Source organism: Urocitellus parryii, chromosome 5 (genome assembly GCF_045843805.1).
Source record: "Urocitellus parryii isolate mUroPar1 chromosome 5, mUroPar1.hap1, whole genome shotgun sequence".
NCBI lineage: Eukaryota > Metazoa > Chordata > Mammalia > Rodentia > Sciuridae > Urocitellus > Urocitellus parryii.
The window spans coordinates 202757547-202778207 of record NC_135535.1 but is presented as its reverse complement, the minus strand read 5'-3'; the positions used below and the strand labels follow the sequence as shown (position 1 = coordinate 202778207).

At 51.1% G+C, this 20661-nt stretch overlaps 1 protein-coding gene across 1 annotated transcript in view; it reads right to left on the bottom strand.

Annotated features, from left to right (window-relative positions):
• Window positions 1-8325: 8325 nt before the first annotated feature.
• Window positions 8326-20661, bottom strand: part of Btbd16 (BTB domain containing 16) — a 50668-nt gene continuing 38332 nt past the window's right edge. The window contains exons 11-16 of the mRNA XM_026384199.2: window positions 16859-16954; window positions 14398-14476; window positions 12712-12789; window positions 10860-10958; window positions 9346-9534; window positions 8326-8394 (exon numbers count right to left, since the gene is read on the bottom strand). Coding sequence (XP_026239984.1) covers window positions 8326-8394; window positions 9346-9534; window positions 10860-10958; window positions 12712-12789; window positions 14398-14476; window positions 16859-16954 — 610 coding nt within the window. The remainder of the gene's footprint in view (window positions 8395-9345; window positions 9535-10859; window positions 10959-12711; window positions 12790-14397; window positions 14477-16858; window positions 16955-20661) is intronic.

Genomic DNA, 20661 nt, shown 5'->3' with positions numbered 1-20661 from the left:
CAGAAAGGCTATTGGCCAAAAGTCACCTAGCTAGGAAGTGTGTGTTGTGGGGGAGCAGGGTGGGATGCAGAGCTGGGTGGTCTTAACAGAGCAAGAGGAGCCCCAGGTGCGTGGCCTGGGGAAGGCCTGCTGCCCCTCCCTGCCCTTGCTGCCGGACACCGTGGGAGGCCTTTGTTCCTGCTGCATTCTCCAGGGGTTGGCTCTGAGTGTGTCAGCACAAAAGGAACACCTGCAGGCTGTCCTAGTTCAAGAAGTGACCCACATTAGAAGAAAAGAGCCAGGCAGGCCACAGCTGGGTCCCCTTCTCCCTCCCTGTGCCAGCCTTTATGGCAGGCAGTCCAAGGGTTGCCAACAGCAAGCTCACATGTGGTTTCGTCAAGGATTTTCTCAATTAACCCACGAGTTAATGACCTTCCTGCTACTTCAGGAGGTGTCCCAGATCCCTGGAACCCTCCACCTTGACCCAACAGCCTGAAAGGGGGGAAACAAGGGGACTTATCTCTCTGGCACCAACACCCCCTCCCCACGAAACCATCACTATTCCCTAGTTTTCATAAGGCACTGCTGATCCACCTTCAGCCTGCTTTGGAAGGTGCGAACTTGGGAAAGCCTCAGGCACCTCATGGGTGCCTCAAGGGACCCAGAACGAACAGTGCACCTGCCAGGAATAAACCGCTCCGGCCACAGTAAGATGCCAGGTGAGTCAGGCAGAGCTTGGGCAGCGGAGCATGAATTAAAGAAAAGCTACTCGTGGTGCCCCAGCCTGGCTGAGGCCTTTCTGGAGCACTGAGGACGGCCCCCTGCTCCCAGCTGCCAGCCTCTCCAGCACCCTGGGCCCGGCTTCCTGACTGTCCATGAGGCTGCAGCAGAAGTTTCCCTCCCTAAGGAGGCCCAGGAGCCCATCAGGCCCCTCTCCATGGGTGAGAAATGGGTCAGTTGGATGGTGTCACCGGCGGCTGAGAAACCAGGAAACCCTCTTGGAATGAAGTTGAAGCCATTTTGCTTGAACTCACCCCAGAGCTGAGATAGAATTGATTGTCTCAAATGTGGCGGATGAAGGGCCTTGACCAGTGGAAGGCACCTCACTGCAGGTGGGGAGATAAACTGCCCATTTTAGACCATCGTTTCATATTAATATATATATATATATATATATATATATATATATATATATATATATATATATATATATTTTAATAGAGATAATTTTTTTAAGAGAAAGAGAGAGAGAGAGAATTTTAATATTTATTTTAAATAGGCGAGCGCGCTACCGCTTGAGCCACATCCCCAGCCCGAGAGAATTTCTTAATATCTATTTTTTAGTTTTTGGTGGACAAAACATCTTTATTTTTTATGTGGTGCTGAGGATCAAACCCAGCGCCCCGCGCATGCCAGGGGAGTGCACTACCACCGCTTGAGCCACATCCCAGCCCCCATATTAACTATATTTTAAACACATATATTTAATGGGATCATTTTATGTACTGTAAAATTTGTTTTCTTCTTCCAATTATTCTAGTGTGGTATACTCTGGAGATAACACCAAGGGTTAACTAGAAATGATTCAACAATAGCTTTTTAATAATTGCCTAGTGTACAGACGTACCCCATTCTGTCTAATTCCTGCTGTTAGGCATCTGGATCATTCTGATGTTTTATATCATAAACAATGCTACAAGGATATCTTTGTAGCCAAATGGTTGACTTTCTTTGTTTTTATATAAAAACATCCCTAAAGTGAATTTGTTTGATCAAAAGGACATGAACTTCAGTCGTCTCTTGGATCATAAATCACCCCAAAATCCAGTGAGTTAAAATGATGATGAGTTCTCTCTTAGGATTCTGGGCATTGGCTTGAGAAGCTCCTCCAGGGTTTCTCGGGGAATCACTAGGAGGCTTTGTTCCGTGGAGGGGGCGGGGCGTGGAAGGTTCCAGATGGCCCTACTCACAGGTGTTGCAGTTGGTGCTGGCAGTCAGTGAGGCCCTTGGTTCTCTCCATGTGACCTTTCAGCCTCCAGCAGGCACGGTGTTGTCACGGGACACCCAGAGGACAGGCCCCGAACCCCTGAACTCATGTGCTGATACTTCTGCCGTGTTCCTCTGGCCAAAACAAGCCCCAGGGCCAGGCCAGGTTCAAGAAGTAGACTCCATCTGCTTACACTGGTGTGGTTCACCTGAGGCCATTACCACCATGATCCACCTCAGGAGTCACCATCCTAGCCCTTTTCCAAGGTGTTGCCACCCACACTGGCCCCAGAATGGCAGGATCATCTCAGATGCCACCACCCAGCGTCCTTGGGGCATTTTTACTCTAAAATAGCTGGTGCAACGACTTCTGGAATACGTGAGAGCAGAGAGGCTTTCTGTCCCCTGAGTGGCCACAGTCACACCCCTGGGGTGAAAGGGTCATTCAGGGCAGCGGAGGGGCAGAGCAGGGGCCGAGCTCTACGCTCTCCTAGACTGACCATTTCACAGCAGCCCCGCGGCCGTCCCTCCTGCCCAAGGCCCAGCCATGTCTGGATCCTCACAAAAACCTCCCAGCTGCTGCTCCCCTCCGGCCCTTTCCATTCTTCTTTGCCACGTCACTTGGAATGACTTCTAAAATGCAAGCTACATCAGGGCAGATGCAGGCTTAAAACTCCTGAAGATTCCTCACGGTTCTCAAGGAGGAGGTCACATCCCTCCTGTAGATAATGCCCCCAGCGCCACGGGGTCCCACCCACCTGCACTGCCAGCTGGGCTCCCTGCTCTGCGGGCTCTGACCACATAGGCCTCCTCCCGTGTCAGGCTCCCCTGGGTAAGCTGTCACCAGGGCTGGATTCCGTGCCTGGGCGCCCAGTTCCTTGTCCCTCCCTCCCTCCCTCTCTCCCTCTCTCCCTCCCTCCCTCCCTCTCTCCCTCTCTCCCTTCCCCCTCCTTCCCTCTCTCTCTCCCTCTCTCTCTCCCTCCCCCCTCCCTCCCTCTCTCCCTCCTTCCTTCTCTCTCTCTCTCCCTCTCTCTCTCCCTCCCCCCTCCCTCCCTCTCTCCCTCCTTCCCTCTCTCTCTCTCTCTCCCTCCCCCCTCCCTCCCTCTCTCCCTCCCCCCTCTTTCCTTCCCTCTCTCCCTCTCTCCCTCTCTCTCTCCCCCTCCCTCTCTCCCCCTCTCCCTCTCTTCCTCTCTCTCTCCCTCCCTCCCTCTCTCCCTCCCCCTCCTTCCCTCTCTCTCCCCCTCTCTCCCTCTCCCTCCCTCCCTCTCTCCCTCCCCCCTCCTTCCTTCCCTCTCTCCCTCTCTCCCTCCCCCTCCCTCTCTCCCCCTCTCCCTCTCTTCCTCTCTCTCTCTCTCCCTCCCTCTCTCCCTCCCCCCTCCTTCCCTCTCTCTCCCACTCTCCCTCTCTTCCTCTCTCTCTCCCTCCCTCCCTCTCCCTCCCCCCTCCTTCCTTCCCTCTCTCCCTCTCTCCCTCTCTCTCTCCCCCTCCCTCTCTCCCCCTCTCCCTCTCTTCCTCTCTCTCTCCCTCCCTCCCTCCCTCCCTCTCTTTTTCCAAACAGCTTTACTGAGGCAGAATTCGCACATAATACACCTTGCTCATTCAGGTGGACACTCCATGGTGGTCAGCGCGTTCAGAGCTGGGCCACCGTCACCTTGGTTAGGTTTAGAATGCTTTCATCTCCTCAAACAGAAACCCTGGGCCCTTTAGCTCTGGCCCTCCACTCCCTTCTCCAGCCCAAGCAACGTTTAATCTTCTTTTTGTCTGTAGATTTTCTCCTCTGGGCATTCCCCAGGAATGGAACCATATAATATATGGTCTGGGGGACTGGCTTCTTTCACTGAGCATATTTTCAGGGTCCATCTAAGTAGCATGGGACAATCCTTTTTTTTTTTTTCCTTTTGGTGCAGGGATCAAACCCAGGGCTTTGCATGAGCTACATTCCCATCCCGCTCTGTTCCTTTTTAAGGCTGAATCATATTCCATCGTGTGGACCGACCACCTTCTGTTTATCCATTCATCCAAAGAGGAACACTTGGGTTGCTTCCACCTTTTGGCTCTTATAAGTAATGATGTTGTCAACATTTTATGTACCAGTCTCTGTGTGGACATATTTTCATTTGTCTTAGGTACATATCTAGGTGGGAATTGCTAGGTCACAAGGTACCTCTATGTTTAATTGAGGAACAACTAAATTTCCAAAGCTCTGCATAATTTCCCATTCCCATTAGCTGTGTGGACGGATTCTAATTTCTCTGCATCCTCACCTCAGCCTGTTCCAAGACCCGCTCCTACTCTCCTACTTCAGGTCTCAGCTTAAGCATCTTCCCCCTCCCCCAGAGGGTCCTTCTTGAGCCTTAAACCCCCTACGGGGGTCTAGGTCCACCTTCTTTGCTTTATGCTCTCAGAGCCACCCTGGCAGGGCACTCCGGCATCCCTCAGCACAATTACTCTACCACGACTGGCTTTTCCTCACTCTTTGGCTCACCTTTGCAACCCTGACTCAAAGCCTGGCCTGCATCAGCAGCTCCCACAGATCTGTGGAATGGAGGCCCAGAAGGGCAGCGCATGACTCATGCAAAGTCACGGGGAGGAGCGCTCTTGTCCCATATCTGCCCTGCCCCTGCAGCAGCCACTGGCCATGTATGGCCACTGAACACTTGAAATGTGGCTAGTGTGACTGAAATAAAACTTTTCATCTCAGCATGTTTAAATGTAAGTAGTGCAGGTAGGAGCAGGGTAGCAACGGTGTCCCCAGCACAGGACTCAGTTCCGCTTCTCGAGCCTTGGAATCTTCTTTACCCTGCAGAGTTCCTCCCTAACCCTGGGAGGTGACCTTCACCCTGCAGTCCACCCAGTTTGGGGTGACCACTGGCTGAGTCTCAGGCATGGCTGGCCACAGATGCTCTTCTTGTCTAGACCTGGGGGAGACCAGAGGCTCTGACCATGGAGAGTCTGCAGAATCAGGAAGCTCTCTTTCCAAGGTGGCCACTGTATTGACCTGATCCTCTGCTTGCACTATCTGTGTGGGTATGTGAAAATGAACCACAACTTAAAACCCTGTTCCTCAGTTGCACTAGCCACCATCGCAAGCCCTGGGTGGCCACACATGGCTAGTGGCTACCATAGGAGCACGGCAGATACAGGTCATACAAAGTTCTGTTGACCCATCTGGCCCCAGGTCTCCTTCATAGAAGTTTCCTCCCATCTCTCCTCCAGGAGAACCTCCTTCCCCACCCCCAGCTCCCCAGGCTGCAGGACCAGGCACCAACCTCCACCAACCCTGAGCCCCACCCCCTGTGCAAATGGGGCCAGCCTGGGACTCCCCACAGCCTCTGGGGGACCATCTGCTCCCCAAAGCTCCCAAGTCCTAGCACTTCCCTTCCCTTCCTGGGCTCTCAGGGGTAAGAATATCCTCCGAGTGTTCTCTGGATGCAAAGCCTCAAAGAGGGGGAGAAAATCCAGGTCAGCCTGAATCTAAAAGCCAAGTATTGCTGTGTGGAGAGTGAATCCTGGGCCAACTCAGCTGGAGGGGAGGGCATGGGAGGTGGGCCAGGTGGCATGTGATGGGAGAAGTGAGCAGAGAGAGGTTCTAGATGTGGCACACAATGTTACATTGTCCAGTGCTCTTGGGGATTGCTTGGGCATCGTGACTAGGGCTTTAAAATTCGAGTCTAAGAAGCTCTCACTTGTAAGAAGTGCTTGTAAGATTTTCTTAGGAAATTTTTGTCCCAGGACGCACTCCCTAAGTTCAGAGATTTTGAGCCGTGCATGCTAGATATATTGGTACACCTTGCCCAGGTGTACCAATCTCACTTTGAACCCCTGAGCTAGGGGGACCCTACCCTGTAACACACGGTTTTCAGTTTTCTAGGCTGCAGAGTTCAGTCACTGTGATTCCCATTTTGGGGATGAACCACGCCCTCTAGTGGAAAGGGGTGGACTCTCAGAATTACACCCCAAGGTTGTAACAGGAGGGGCCGGGTGGTTGAGGTTCTGCCTATTCCGAATTCTAGGAGATGTGGTTGTTGGCTTCTTTCCTTCTTTTTCAACCATCCAGTGTGATGAAGTGGATCCACAGGTCTGTGTTGTGGTTTGGACTTTTTGGCACTGGGTAGGAAGATGGCTGGGTACAAAACCCCACCTTGGAGTTGATGCCTTCAGATTGGAGTCCTTCCTGTGATCCCCAGACCTCCTGCATTAGGATCCCCCAGAGCGTCTGTGAAGGTGCAGGTTCCTGGGCCTCTCAGAGGGTAGGATCAGTCTCCCGAGGCCTGGTCGGGCTCCGCACTTGCCTGGGCTCTCAGGTGGCTCTGACAGGTTCAGTCCAAGAGCCCTGGGGCTGGTGACAGCAGCTCTTGACTGTGTGAATACCACCTGTGTGTCCCTCCCCCATCCCTGTCTGGAAGGACACTGCCCACCATTCCAGGCCCATTTATGTGCCATTTCCATGGTGAGACCACACCCGTGGTCCATCCAGATCTGAGATCCCCACACACAGCATCTGCTCCTGGCCTGGGCAGGTGCTCAGAGCAGACAGCAGGTGTTCACTAGCACTTGCAGTACACTCCCAGAACTGCTTTACTTCTTCTCAGTGGACCACGCAGGGAATGGGAACAGATGGGCCTGTGGCCAGGCTACTGCCAGGTGCCTTGGACAGTGAATGCCCACCCCGCCCTGGGCTCAGCTTCCTTCTTTAGCAGCCCTGAAAACCGCACCTGCCTCCAGGGGAGGGAACTCGGGGAGATGGCAGGGTCACGTGCCTGACCAGAATGGCCACCCCAGCTGGCTGTCTTCAGTTTCCCCTCTGTACGATGAGGAGGCAGAATGATGTCAAGAAATGATGCCAAGAAATTATGCCAAGCGGGAGAAGGAGGCAGCCTGGTGCCTGGCAGTGATGGACTCCTGCACAGCCCTGATGGCTGGAGGGACGCAGGACAAGGGCTGGTATCAGGACATGAGCTGGACCCTTTGCTGGGCCCTGGAACTGTGGCAGGAGGCTGCTTGGGAAGAGCTGGGGTGGCCGCTGGAGGCGCCAGAGCCAGCTGGAGCTGCAGAGGACACAGCCACTCCATGCAATCGCCACCACACAGGGCGACAGCTGCCCTGGCCTCCTGGCCTCCTGGCCTCTCCTCTCCCCTGGCCTCTCCTCTCCCCAGCTCCCACCACTACTTCCCACGGGTGAGGGAGGCTGAGAAGCAGGGTTTGCATAAGGGAGGGGACCTGCCAGCCGCTCCCAGCACCCAGTTCCTCAGCTCCCATTCTCCCGCCACCCTGCTTGGGTTCCTGCTGGGAAGAAGCCTCCTTCACTTGGGCCTGACTCTAAGTGATCTTTAGGTTGGTTTCAGCCACCTCACTCTCTGCACAGCATTCTTAACTCGCCATCACTGTCCAGAGACAATAGGTGACACACTGGTGTGGACACCCCCTAAGGTGACCTTTGTAGAATCCTCTCTCCTTGGATGTGGTGGAACATGCAGCTTCATTCTAGCCCAGAGACCAGGACAAAGGCAGTGGGTGGGTGTTACACCCACAATTACAGTACATCGTGTAAGACTGTTCTAGAGGGCCAGAGCAAGAGGTTCTCCTGCTGGCCTTCAAGAAGCCAACAGGGTGCTTTGAAATCTCTGTAAATTCCCACCAGGACCTGGGCGACCTCTCCCAACAGCCAGTAACTACTGGGGCCGTGGTCCCACTCCTGCAAGAAGATGCATCTGCTGACAACCTGAATGAGCTTGGCACAGGTTTTGTCCTTGCTGGTCACCTTTTTGGATGAGAACACAGCCCGACTGCCACTAAACCATAGTCTTGTAGAGACCCTGAGCACAGGACCCAGGAAGCTCGTCTGGATTCCTCAGCTGTGAAGACCATGAAAGATGTGTGCTTTAGGTGGGGACACTTGGGGTGCTTGGTTACACTACCAGAGAAAACTCACTCACAGGGGGGAGAAAGCCTCTTACCCCACTGCCCCAAACCATGCAGTCCCATCTGAAAAGGTGGATGACAGTCACTCGGCTCCTTCCCTCTTTTCCTCTGTCTCAGGCTGAGCCACAGCGTCAGGGACAAGGGTCAGGTGTGTCCTTCCCGGTACAGGTGGAGCTGCAGCCAGCAGAAGGGAGATCCTGAGGCCTGTGGATGCAGGTGCTCCCACCACACCCCGGGGAAGCGGGATTTGGGGTGCTCTGGGGCCAAGGATGGCACGTGGCCTCGTGGCAGTTTCCATCCTCAAGTGAGGACCAAAGTTCTAAGGAAACACTGCTAACTAGGACGGTCAGCTGCACACTGGAGTCCCCTTTAATGTCATTTTATTTCCTTTTATGCAGACCCACGTGGGGGGAATCCCATAGAATCTTCTGGAAACTGTCAAGATAGTGGGAAGATGAATGCAAAACTTGCATAGATTGGGATGCCCACAGTTTGGATTTTCAGGGCCTAAAATATGAAACAGAACAAAGCAAATGGGAATTTTAGGATAAGAACACAACTCATATCCTCCAGGATGGGGACAGGGAGGCCTCTCCACCATAACAGTGGGCAGTTCCCAGCCCTGCTGCACCTTGTGATCACCTGGAGGGGGGGTGGTTTAAAGACTCTTAAAATTCTAGGCATACTTTAAATACAGCAAAGTCAACAGGTCTTGAGGGCACTTGGGAGTTTTCGCAAAGCCAGAATGTCTGTGCAGCTCCCGCCTCCCCAGGGTAGGGGATGTCTGCAGGGGCTGGAGACCTGGCTCACAGGTAGTGCCCTTGCCTGGCAGATGCAAGGCCCTGGGTTCCATCCCTAGTGTATACACACACACACATACACACACACACACACACACCTGCAGCCCTCAGAAGTCTCCTTCATGTTCTCACCCATTAATATCCCACTGCCCTACTTAGTCCACAAAGAAAGTTGCTATCCTCATTTCCAACAGCACAGGAAGTAACCTGGGAAGCATTTATAAAAACCCCAGGCCTCAGCTGGCCGTGGTGGTGCACACCTGTAAACCCAGTGGCTTGGGAGGCTGAGGCAGGAGGATCTCGAGTTCAAAGCCAGCCTCAGCAGCTTAGTGAGGCCCTGTCTCTAAATAAAATGCAAAAAAGGGCTGGGGATGTGGCTCAGTGGTTAAGTGCCCCTGGATTCACTCCCTAATTAAAAAAAAACAAAAACACCAGGCCTCATTCATGCAGCATGTGGGCTCCTGCTCTGGGGAGGCTTGAGGGTTTCTAGGCCCAGGTGATTCTGACGGGCTGTGGGACGGAGAAGTCTTCTCTGGCTTCTGCGTAGTCCCAGCTGCCCTCCTGTGGATGACTGGAAGCCAGGGGCCCCCAAAATGGGATGGGAGAGAGAAGGAGCAAAAGGAAATCCAAGAGAAATAAGACCTAAAGGAACGCTCACGTGGCTTTTGCAGCACGGCTGGACGAAGCCGAACTTCTGTGTGATCTGGTTAGTGCTGAACTCCTGCCACCTGCCTTCCACCAGGGTCTGGGCTCGGATCTCATACTTCACCAGACGCTCTGACTTCAGGCTGACGGCGCTGTGCTCGCAGATGGTAGAGGGGGAATCCAAGTCTGTGTGCCTTATTCTCTGCAAAGAGAGTGACCCATCCCAGGTGGACCTGTGACTGGGATGACCAGGGTTGGTGGAACCCCGTTCTGGGCACATAGACCCTTCCTGTGTGCAGACAGCAGGGGGCGCTTCCCAAATGGCATCAGCTTCTGAAGGCCACTACTGAGTCTGCCGGCATCTGAGCCCTCACCATACACTGACCACTGTCAGATGGACCGGGATTCGGCCAACCCAGAAAAACACCCAGTCAAGCTCTGTTGTTGCTTCTGCATGTTCCTGAGTGAGCAGAAACCCTGACCCAGGATTCCTACGGCTTTAGACTGGTGGTATTCCATGACCCATCTTTTCTATCCAATAAAACCCCCTGGGTAGGGAGATGCCTGAGTGACTGGAGACCAGAATGGGGGCCCAAGGAAGAGACTTGCCCTTCCAGAAGGTGAGAGCTCACTGGGAATAAAACTCAGAGCCATCATTTGTTCATTTGTCTACCCATTCAGCCGGTCATTCAAAGCTCCCCCTTTTCCAGGTTCAGAGACTGGCAGTGGTCATGGGAAGGTTAAGACAGGAAGCTTGCAAATGGTACAGAAGAGGGACTGCTACGTAGATCCTACGCGGACCACAGCAGCCCTTCATCACAGAGGTCAGTCATAACCGTCGTCGGTGCTGACACTCACAGTGTGGGACAGGGGTCAGCTCAGAGGGAGAGCACAGGCTTAGCACGGGAGGCCCTCAGCGCCAAACAAAACAAAAACACAGAGTGCCTTCCGCGACAGACCCCGTTCCAAGCCCTTCGCACAAATCAGTGCAGCAATGCCCATAGCCATCCTGGTGAGGCGGGTCTTGTGACCTTTCCCATCCTAAAGGTGGGAGGTTTAGGGAAATTTCCCAGCTCCTACAGCGCACCAGGCAGTCTGACTGCCTCTCATCAGGGTCCAGCAGGAGCACCGAGTCCTCAGCATCCCCCCCACTGCCATGCTGTGGCTCTAAACGGCTGCCCCCTCCCACTGGTGGGCACTCTGCACTGCCTCCATGGAAGAAGGACACCACCCATTGAGTACAAATCAAAGATGAATTAAATCCTAAATGGAAAGGAGGAAGACGGAAATTCAACCCTGGCTTTTCCGCAGAGGCCGTGAAACATGGAGCCACCCAATCTTGAGATCCTCCTCGGCTCACAATACCTACCTCCTGAGGTGGTAGTAAAAATCAAATGATATCAGGTGTATGAGCACTTACGATACAGTCCATGTGAACCACCAATCAACCAACCATTACTGATCAATACAAATTGACAGACTGTAGACTCTTGTATCAGAGACGTGACTGTTCAGTGCTGTCCTTACCTGCATGTAAAAACTGTAAGAGGTAGTGTCATGTTTGATTCCCTTTATCTCAAAGAAGAATCCATATATAGAAATCATCTTTGAATGAGTGGTGTTCTCCTACAGAGGGAGAGAGAAGCAGCCAAGTAAAGGAGGCCCTCTTCAGTATTCCAAGGCAAGGGGACGGCAAACTCAGTGACACCAAAAGCGACTCATTGACAAGGGACCTGAAAGTGGAAATGCAGTAGCAATTCCAGCCCCGGAAGCAGGGGGAAGCCAAGTGATGACTTTGTTTTGATTGAGGGGTGAGGCGTCCTCCAAATGCTCACGTGTGAAACAACACAGGAAGATTCAAAGGTAAAACGATTCAGTTATTTTGTGAGAGCCTTAACCCCAACAGTGGATTAATCCACTTGAACGGATTAACTGGGTGGTAGCTCTAGGCAGGTAGGGTGTGTCTGGAGGACACGGGTCACTGGGGGTGTGCCTTTGGGGTTCATATTTTGCCCTGGGTAAGTGGAGTTCTCTCTGCTTCCTGGTGCCACGTCCCCAGCCGATTTCTTCCACCACACTCTTCCACCATGATGTTCTGTCTCACCTTAGGCCCAGAGAAATGGAGTCAGCTATCTGTGGACTTAGGTCTTTGAACCCCAAGCCGCAAATAAACTTTTCGTTCTCTAAAATTTTTTTATCAGGTTCTTTGGTCACAGCGATGAAAAAGCTGACTTAGACTGACATCATCAATTTTTTGACAGGTTAATATTGATTACTATTACTACTAACAGTACAGTTAGTAGGAGTTAGTAGTTGATGCTGAGTAGGGACAAAATGTTTACTCTGCATGCTCCTTAATGAGGAAAGGCATGAGTTAGGTATGTCCCTAGGTGACCTGTGCTTTGCAGGCCTTTGAAACAAAGTGTTTTGTTCCAATTTGATGGACCTAAGAGGCACTCCCTGCTCAAGGTACTTGCTCCTGCAATCTACCGACCCACTTAGGTGGGTCTCTGCAACCAGAGGCCGATCCAGGGGATTCTCTCAGATGAAAGATTTGGGATCCCCCGTCCTTGAGACATTGAATTCTTTGGTGATCCCTCCTGGAATGCCTGTAGCCCATTTTGTGCCATCATCCCAGATGTGGAACACCTATAAAAACTTAAATATAGGATATAATATGTATAATAATTACCCAATATAATTATAAAAATAATATAATTATAGTATGATATAATAATTATAATACTAATTAATATAATGCTAGATATGACTCCAGATTATGGTTTCTAACCCATTTCCATGTTCCTGTATCAATTTTGTTGAAATATTTGCAGAACTGAAAACTTGGGCTTAATAGGTTAGGGAGGTGGAAGGAGACTGGTAGCCTGTGCCCATCACCGGAAGCACAGACAGCAGACACTGGCTGTAGATGCTCCCCATGCCTGATCGCCAGGACGCCTTCACCCCAGCTCCTTGGCCCCCAGTGGGGTTCGTCAAAGTAGCTGCTAGGAATAAGTACACCCTTGCAAGCTTCAACACAGACTTGGAGTGGAGGCTTGTCCAGCCTGTTGGGAGGCGTCCATGTTTGTGGGAAATTGGGAGAATCAACTCCTCATCCGTTTCCCAGGACTTTCCTGGTTTTAGAATGGAAAGACTTGGATCCCAGGAAGGCTCTTCTATCCTGGGGAAACCAGGACCGTCTATCCTGGGGAAATCTGGGGTTCACGGGTTGGATTCCTGGATGTCCTGTCTCAGGCCCCTGTTCTGGGGGCCCCTGACTCTCCTATCAGAGGAGAAAAGATCATGGCCCGCCCTAGAGAGGTCCTTGATCAAGCGCAGGGCACCGTTCTTCCCCTTGCTTGAGTCCAGTTCTCAGCACCTGGTCAAAAAGCAGCCCAAATCTCACAGCCTGGGTGGTCAGATCTTTCAGGTGGGCCATGTCACCTCCGCTCTCCAGCTGAAAGGGAAACGCACGCGGCTTACCAGCAGTGGAAAGGAGCCTCTGTCGCCTCCCCCATCTTCCTGGGTCTCCCCAGCCGCCACCACCACGGTACTGGGAGGAGTTCCATCTCCAGACCCTCTGTCCAGCCATTCATTAGGTCCACAAGAATTTATGGAAAACCTACTGTGTGCTGGGCCCTGTGCTCGATATTTTCAGAGAATACAGAGAGGAGAGAAAGAAAAATCCCTGAGCAGTCTCACTGGGGAAATAAAATGTACACATCAGGATCTCGGTAATGAGGCCGAGAATGGCCATGGTCAGAAAGTCCAGAACAAGCAAGAGCCCCATGACCAACTCCACGGACAGGGCAGTGGGGATGGGGTGGGGTGTCCCCTGGGGATGACACTGGCAGCTGCCGGCAAAGGGAAGGAGGTGGCAGGGTCAGAGGGGAGAAGAGAGAGTCGGTGGGGACTTCCTGGGGTGTCAGCCCCAGAGACTGTCCCTGGGGTGCTCTGTTACAGCCTCCTTCTGAGTTGTCCCGGAGAAGCACCATCCATGAAGTCATTTCTAATGTGCAAGGAGGGTGGAGCTGGGAGGCTGGTTTGCCATCACAAAAGGTATTTGTTGAGCTGGTTGCATTTTAACTAGTGACTCATGCATCTTCAGACCTTGAACAATGCCCAGCTTCATCTCTACAGATGCTTGATTGGAAACCCATGAGAAATATGGCAGTTTGCATAGATAATTCACAAAGAGGGACATGCTGGCCTGGAAAAATATTCATATTTACTAGTAATAAAGGAAAGGCATACACAAAACTGAGATGCCATTGTCCCCTTCACGGTCAACAAAAGTCATTTGAAATTAAAATACTCTATATTGTTGAGGATGTACAAAGCCAGGCACATTCATTTATTTCTGAAGAAAGAGTGATTTTGTCCCAACATTTGTTAATATCTATCAAGAACAAATATGCACATTCCTTTCAGAGCCAGTATTTCTGCTATTGAAAATCTCCTCAATTCAAAGCACAGAAAAATAAATGGTGATGTAAAAATATGTTCCCCATACGATCATTTATAACATTAGACAATTAGAAACACTATACTTTTTCTATAATAAGGGAAAGTCCAATAACAGCAGCTCCGGCACATTCTGAGGGTGAAAGGGTTGGCAGCCATTAAGAAAGATGTTAGGAAGTACATATCCTTGAGTACATTATATATTTTAAAAAGACTTAAAGATAATAAATATCATAAGATGTCAACAGCGGTTGTCTTTGGGTGATGGGTCTAAGGGTATTTATTTTCTATTTCTCTGCATGTTGAAAAATTTCAATTATAAGCACACGTCACGTTCATGTCTAGTGGGGGCTCTGGAGGCTGGGGTGACTGGAGCCCCCATGCTGCAGACCATCAGTGCACAGGCCTTGAACACCAGGATTCCCAGGCTGGTCCTCCTCCCTCCTCTCCTTCCCAGGTCCAGCTCTCCCTGATTCCCCTGGAGGAGGGTCCAGGCCTCAAAGACCCAGAGGTGGCAAACATGAAACACAACTTCAGAAAAGGCAAAGTCAAAGAGGCAATCAATTTGGGTGATTTTTTTTCCCTTGATGAGCAGACTCACTGCGTGGTAATGGTTGGCTGTAACCCGGATCAGCCAGGACTCGGGAAAGAAGTTTATGTGCCTTAACTCCTCCAGATCCCTGCCTTGAGAGAAGCACAAAGAGAACATGTTTACGGTTTCATTCATAACAGAACCTCCAAAATCTCACAGAAAGAAAAAAGAAGATGTCAGGAGCCAAGGGAAGGAAGGGGCAGGTCTCCTTCAAATTTGGGTGATAAAATGGGAAGAAGACAACTCAGAGTCACTGTGGTGATGTACAGAGTCTGGTTCTTTTATATTCCAAATGAATTTTCTTTTAAAAAATTTATAACAATAAGCAGGGCATAGTGGTGCACACCTGTAATCCCAGAGTCTTAGGAGGCTGAGGCAGGAGGATCACAAGCTCAAAGCTAGCCTCAGCAACTTAGAAAGGCCCTAAGCAACTTACTGAGATCCTGTCCTAAAATAAAAAAAATAAAAAGGGCTAGGATGTGGCTCGGTGGTTAAAGTGCCCCTGGGTTCAATCCTGGTACCAAAAAGAAAAAATAAAATACCAATGAGCTTTCAAAGGAATGAATGAATTCACTCCAAATCAGAGAGCAATTTCAACTTCAGCAGGAAATTCTAGTTGCTACATATTAATGCTTTAAAAAGCAACTTATGATCTTTTAATAGAAACATATTCCCAACAATCCTACAAAAAGATGTCAGTGCCCTGTGATCCTGGAGGGTGCTTGGGGAACTACGTGAAAGGAGTCATCAATGGTCCTCAAAGTGCAGCTTCACAAGCATGCTGCAAAGAGACTTCTATCCTCACAATGTTACCAAAATATTAAAAGAAGTGGTGAAGAAGATTTTAGGCTGAGTATTGCTGATTCAAATTTGCTTCTGTTTTTATTTTTCTTCCCATATTTTCCCTAGGTCTCCATGGGCATCCATGAGGTGTGCTTCAGTTACAGAATACCCCCCACCCACCCCAGCGTTCACAGTGCCCTGGCTGCAATCCTGCCTGGCAAGGGAGGCTTGGAATGAGATTCTCAGAGTTGTTGGAGCATCTAGAAGCAACCTGGACAAGACAACCTGACTCCCTCAGCCATCCCAGGGTTTCAGAGCTACTTAGTACATGTGGACAGATGAAAATGGATTTGAGGGCTGGGGGTGGCTCAGTGGTAGAGTGCTCCCCTAGCATGTGTGAGGCACTGGGTTCGATCCTCAGCACCACATTAAAAACAAAGATATTGTGTCCACCTACAACTAAAAACTAAATATTTTAAAAAATTTTTAAAAGAAAAAAAAAAAAAGAAAATGGCTTTGAAAAGTTCTCAAATATCCTCTCATTGGGTGGCTTCCTGTCCTACCTAGAATATATTCCCCAACTTTCCAAGTCTCACTTGACTCTCCTGTACCCAGAGCATGAGGTCAAGGGAATATAATCTGGCTTTGGGACACAGACCTAGAGTTTTTAGATCAATTGAACAATTTTTTTTCTCTGGGTGTTCACTTTAAGAATTTATCCCTGAGGGCAGCAGTGGATCACATCTGTAATCCCAGCACCTGGGGAGGCTGAGGCAGGGAAATCGCAAGTTCAAGACCAGCCTGGCAAATGAGTGAGACCCTATCTCAAGATAATATATATTTTTTAAAGGGCTTGGGATGTAGTGTAGTGGTAGAGTACCACCATCAAAAAATATAATAAAAATTTGTCCTTGATAGATGCAGTAAAGGGGAATTGAAACATTAGGTCCCAGTCTGCAATGCTGCCTAAATTCAGCCAAATATGAGCCCATATTTAGAGCGCTCCCCTCATGGTCTCTTGCTTTGCTGTATGTTTGTTCCAAGAGGACTTGATGTTTGGATATGCATGCCAAGGGGGGACAGGAAATGGAAGGTGCCATCACCATGCCTAGTTAGGATATTGGAAGCCAAGGCGGCCGTGACCATATGCAACCTGTGAGTCCTGTGAAAGGCAGAGCCAGGTGAGCTCCGCAGTACAGAGTGGGCAGCAGCACAGGGGCACAGCGGTCACCAACAGTTTCTAAAGACCCAGCACTTGACCACAAGTGTGGGATCCACAACACCAAGACCCACACTTCCTTCTCCAGAGGACTTGAACTGCTGGACAAGTTGTTCAATTGATCCAATTTTTCTCTAGAGATGCCAAACAAGTGACCTAGAAGTCAATCCCCTGCTGAGGCATTTCCCACAGTCCTATGGCAAGGAAACGGCCCTGGCAGCTGTGCCCTGCTTCAGCATGGAGATCCACCTCTGTCCGTCACCCCATGTCACAGAACCTCTGATTATCCCCATTTTACAGACAAGGAAACTAAGACCAGAGGTTACTTGATGCTCCCAAAGTCACACAGCTCGGAAGTGACAATGCTAGATTCCAGCTGGTTCCTTTGGAAACATCTGGTAGGGCTTCTTGGGAGTGGCTGAGGGGTGGGGCAGGTCCCCAGCTGCTTTCCTGGCACAGGGGTGGCACTTACCGCTAGTGATGCTGTGCAGACGCAAGCAAAGGAAGAGCGGCAGCCAGCTCTGTCCTATGTCTCGGTCCAGAAAGCAGCACTTCTTGGGAAAGCTTAGCAGAGGCACAGAGAAGAACAGAAGCCCTTCAGGATGCTTCCTTCTGGAATGGGAGAGTGCTACCAACAGCCCCGCCATAGACCAGTGGTTTCAGCAGCAGGGGCAGATGGCACCGGGGTCTCTGGGTGGGGTAGGCGAGGAAGCAGGAGGCAGCTTAGAGAACACTTGTGACTCAAACCCCAGAGAATGTCATTAGACAAGTGGCTACGTCCTGCTTCCTCCCCGAGAGCTCTGCACATACTGTAAACACATGTTAAGTGACTGATGGGAACACATGGTGACAGAGGGTTTTGATCCACCTTTTGTCCCCCGAGTCTCACAAACTTCCTGTGGTACAGACAGGGCAACGATCATCAGCCCATTTTACAGATGGGGCATCTGACCCCTCCCTACAGATAGTGCCCTTGCAGCAAGTGACCAAATTGGGGCCCTTCAAAAGAGGGCTGGGGATGTAGCTCAGTTGTAGAGTGCTTGCCTCATATGCACAAGGCCCTGGGTTCAATCCCCAGCACAAAAAAAAAAAAAAAAAAAAAAAAAAAATTCCAGTAGAATTACAAAGAAGGGTGGGCATGAGCGTGGCTGGTTTCGGCAGCTGACTTTTCCAAAAGTTCTGCAACAGCCAGTTGGTGCTAAATGCCAATTAATTTCCACACAGGCCGAAGGTCAGGGCTGGCTGGAGATGATCAAATTCCCCTTGAGAGGTCATGCACACACAGACACATCCACCACCCCTGTTTTGAAATAATTTGTTTCATAAAATGGTCATTTTTCACAAATAGGGACAATGGGGGATAATTTTTCCAAGTCCCTTTGGAAATGCAAAGTCATTCCCTTGAGACAGATCCTGCATAAAACCAGCCAAGGGCACTTTTGGATCATTTTTCCATAAACTGAGAGTCCGAATCACACCCTGTCCCAGCTGGACCGGATGGATGCCTCCTGGCCCATCTCTCCGTGGTTGGGGGTGCCTGCCAACCTGCCCAGAACCTCTAGCCTGCATGGGATCCGGGAATTCCTGGGACTTCCCAGCTCCTCTCCATGTCAGTGAGCTCAGCTGATGGGCCTGGGGGTGCCGAGGATCTGTCAGAGGGGGAAGGGTACACGACGAATGCGTTCTGACCCCGTTCAATGAGCATTTCCTAAAGCCTACCACGTGCCTGTTTCTGGGGGTGACGATGAGGCTAAATAAAGGAAGGTCAATATTTGCAGGACTCGGGGGTTATTGGTTCTGGAACCCTCCCACCATCACCCAGGGTGCCCTAAGAACATAGGTGTCTTAGACAAGTAACACTCAGGTCCCTTCCGCCTCCTGACCTGGATGCCACCACCTTCTCTGCCTCCTTCACCATTTAACAGGGGAGCAGGGGGAAGGCGTGGTGGCTGGCAACAGAGGTCAAGGAGGAAGAAGGGCAGAAGCTGGCACAGCACTCCCCACCTCACTGAGCACTCTGGGGAGTGAACCAGTCCCGTGGCAAGGGCTTCCCCAGCCCAGGCTCAGGCTGTGGGTACCAGCCGGAGCTGCAGCTTAAATATCATCAGATGCCTCCCCAGAAGGGAAACTCCAACCCAGAGGCCGCAGCACCAGCTCCGCCGCTCTGCTTGGAGAGAAGGCTGCTGGGCGAGAGGAGGACCCAGGCCCTGAACCTCCCTTGAGAGGCACTCAGGCCCCAAGGGTCACCCAGGATCTCTCTGGACAGCCCTCCTGTCCCAGAGGATATGGGAAGAGCTTTGCGGTTAGGCGACGAGGCTTAATGACCTCTTGGGGAAGTGGCAGGGATGCCCACTGTCACGGCCGAACTGGAGAGGTCACGGGTCGGCTATCATCCAACCAAGCTGGGTCCTGGAGTCAGACCAGCCAAGGTCCCATCCTGGTCCAGCCACCATCGGTCATGTGTCTGAGCCTCTCTGAGCTTCGCTGTCCTTCTCTGTCAAGTGGGAACAACAGCCACACGTGCCTCTTTGGGTGGAGGGGGAACGTCAAGGTGACAGTGCTTGAGAGGAGCTTGGCACAGCTACCCATGGGGTCCTCAGCACCTTGTGAGGTACCACCATTGTCCTCTCAACCCCAACAATCGGGAGCATGGAATCACTCCTGGTGATCATAATGCCACTAAGTCACCCAAGCCGTGGGCCACATCCCAGGAAGTAAACGGTGTACTCAGCTTCTAATTTTCTGAAATCTCAAAGGACCAGAGGGGTGTGGCCCACTCCTTGCTCCTGGAGTCTGTGAGGTCAGCTGTCACGGAGCCAGCCCCAGTCCAGCCCGGGGCCTTTCCACCTCACCTGGTGCCTCTTGGCTGCCTGGGTGCAGAGGCATCTCCACTCTGGGCCTGGAGGTCAGGGCATTGGCCTCATGTCATACACAGTGGGAGCAGGCGGCTGGCGGCTCAGTCTGGGGATGCCTTTGTATGGGTACCTCGGTGGACTCACCTGGGGCTGAGTCCTGTCTGTGCAAAGATCTCCCTTGGTTTAGCACTATGGGGGACAAACTTCAGGCTATGGTGCCTGCTTCCTCAAGTTCACTGAGAAACCCTTAGACATGTCCCTTTTAAGGACCAGAGTTCTCAGTTCCCTGACATACCCAGTTGACTCTGGTCCCCTCTCAAGGCAACCCCCCTACAGCCCTCCTGAGAGACAGAGCCTGGGGCAAGGCTCCTCGCAAGGCACAGGCTGGGATTCCAGAGATGCTCTCCCTCAGCTCCCCAGCCCCTCTCCACCCTGCCAGCGGCTGGGGTTCCCTGCCCTCCAGCCGAGGGGAGCCCCACAGTCTGCTAGATCCAGCACTTCAAATTTGGGTGATGAAATTCACACTTTGGTATTCTGACACTGCTGCTATGTGAACAAAGCTCGGGGGCATTATGCCAGGTGAAGAAGGCCGACATGAAAGGCAAAGGATTCCTCTCTAGAGCAGGAGGCTAGAGACCAAGAGCAGCAGAGGCTGGGAGAGGAGGGAGTCAGCATCAGGCTGGGGATGAAGGCGCTGGAGATCACTCAGTGCCTTTGAACCCACGTAAAAATGCTTCCAATGGTAAGTTTTATGCAATGTATATTTTATCACAATAAAAAAGATCTAGAGTTAGCTGGGTGCAGCAGTGCACGCCTGTAATCCCAGAGGCTTGGGAGGCTGAGACAGAAGGATCACGAGTTCAAAACCAGCCTCAGCAGTAGTGAGGCACTAAGCAACTCAATGAGACCCTGTTTCTAAATAAAATACAAAAGAGGGCTGGGGATGGGGATGTGGCTCAGTGGTCAACTGTCCAGCCTCGATTTCAATCTCTGGTACCCCCCCCCCAAAAAAAAAGATCTGGAGTTAAAAATTAGTTAGCATATTTGAAAAATATTTGAAATAACATACTAAATTTTAAAGTGAATTTTGAAAAAAAATTACATATTTTGGGACAATAACTCAAAAAGAGGAGAGAAGATGGCTTTTTGTCAAAAGGTAACTTGTACAGAACACCTGGGCACCTTCTGGAATCTATGAACCAGGAAATGGCCTGCTGGCTCCCAACTAATCCTGCTGCCACCACACACTGTCACTTCCAGGTCAGTTCCTCCCATCCAGCAGGACGGCTGAACTAGCAAGGTACAGAAGCCAGAATTCAAAAAAACAGATGGAAGAAAACAGACCAAACCAGTTTGGAGATTGAAATGTTAATGTCCCAAAGCCAGCCATCCTAAAGAACTGTTAATGAAGCAAGT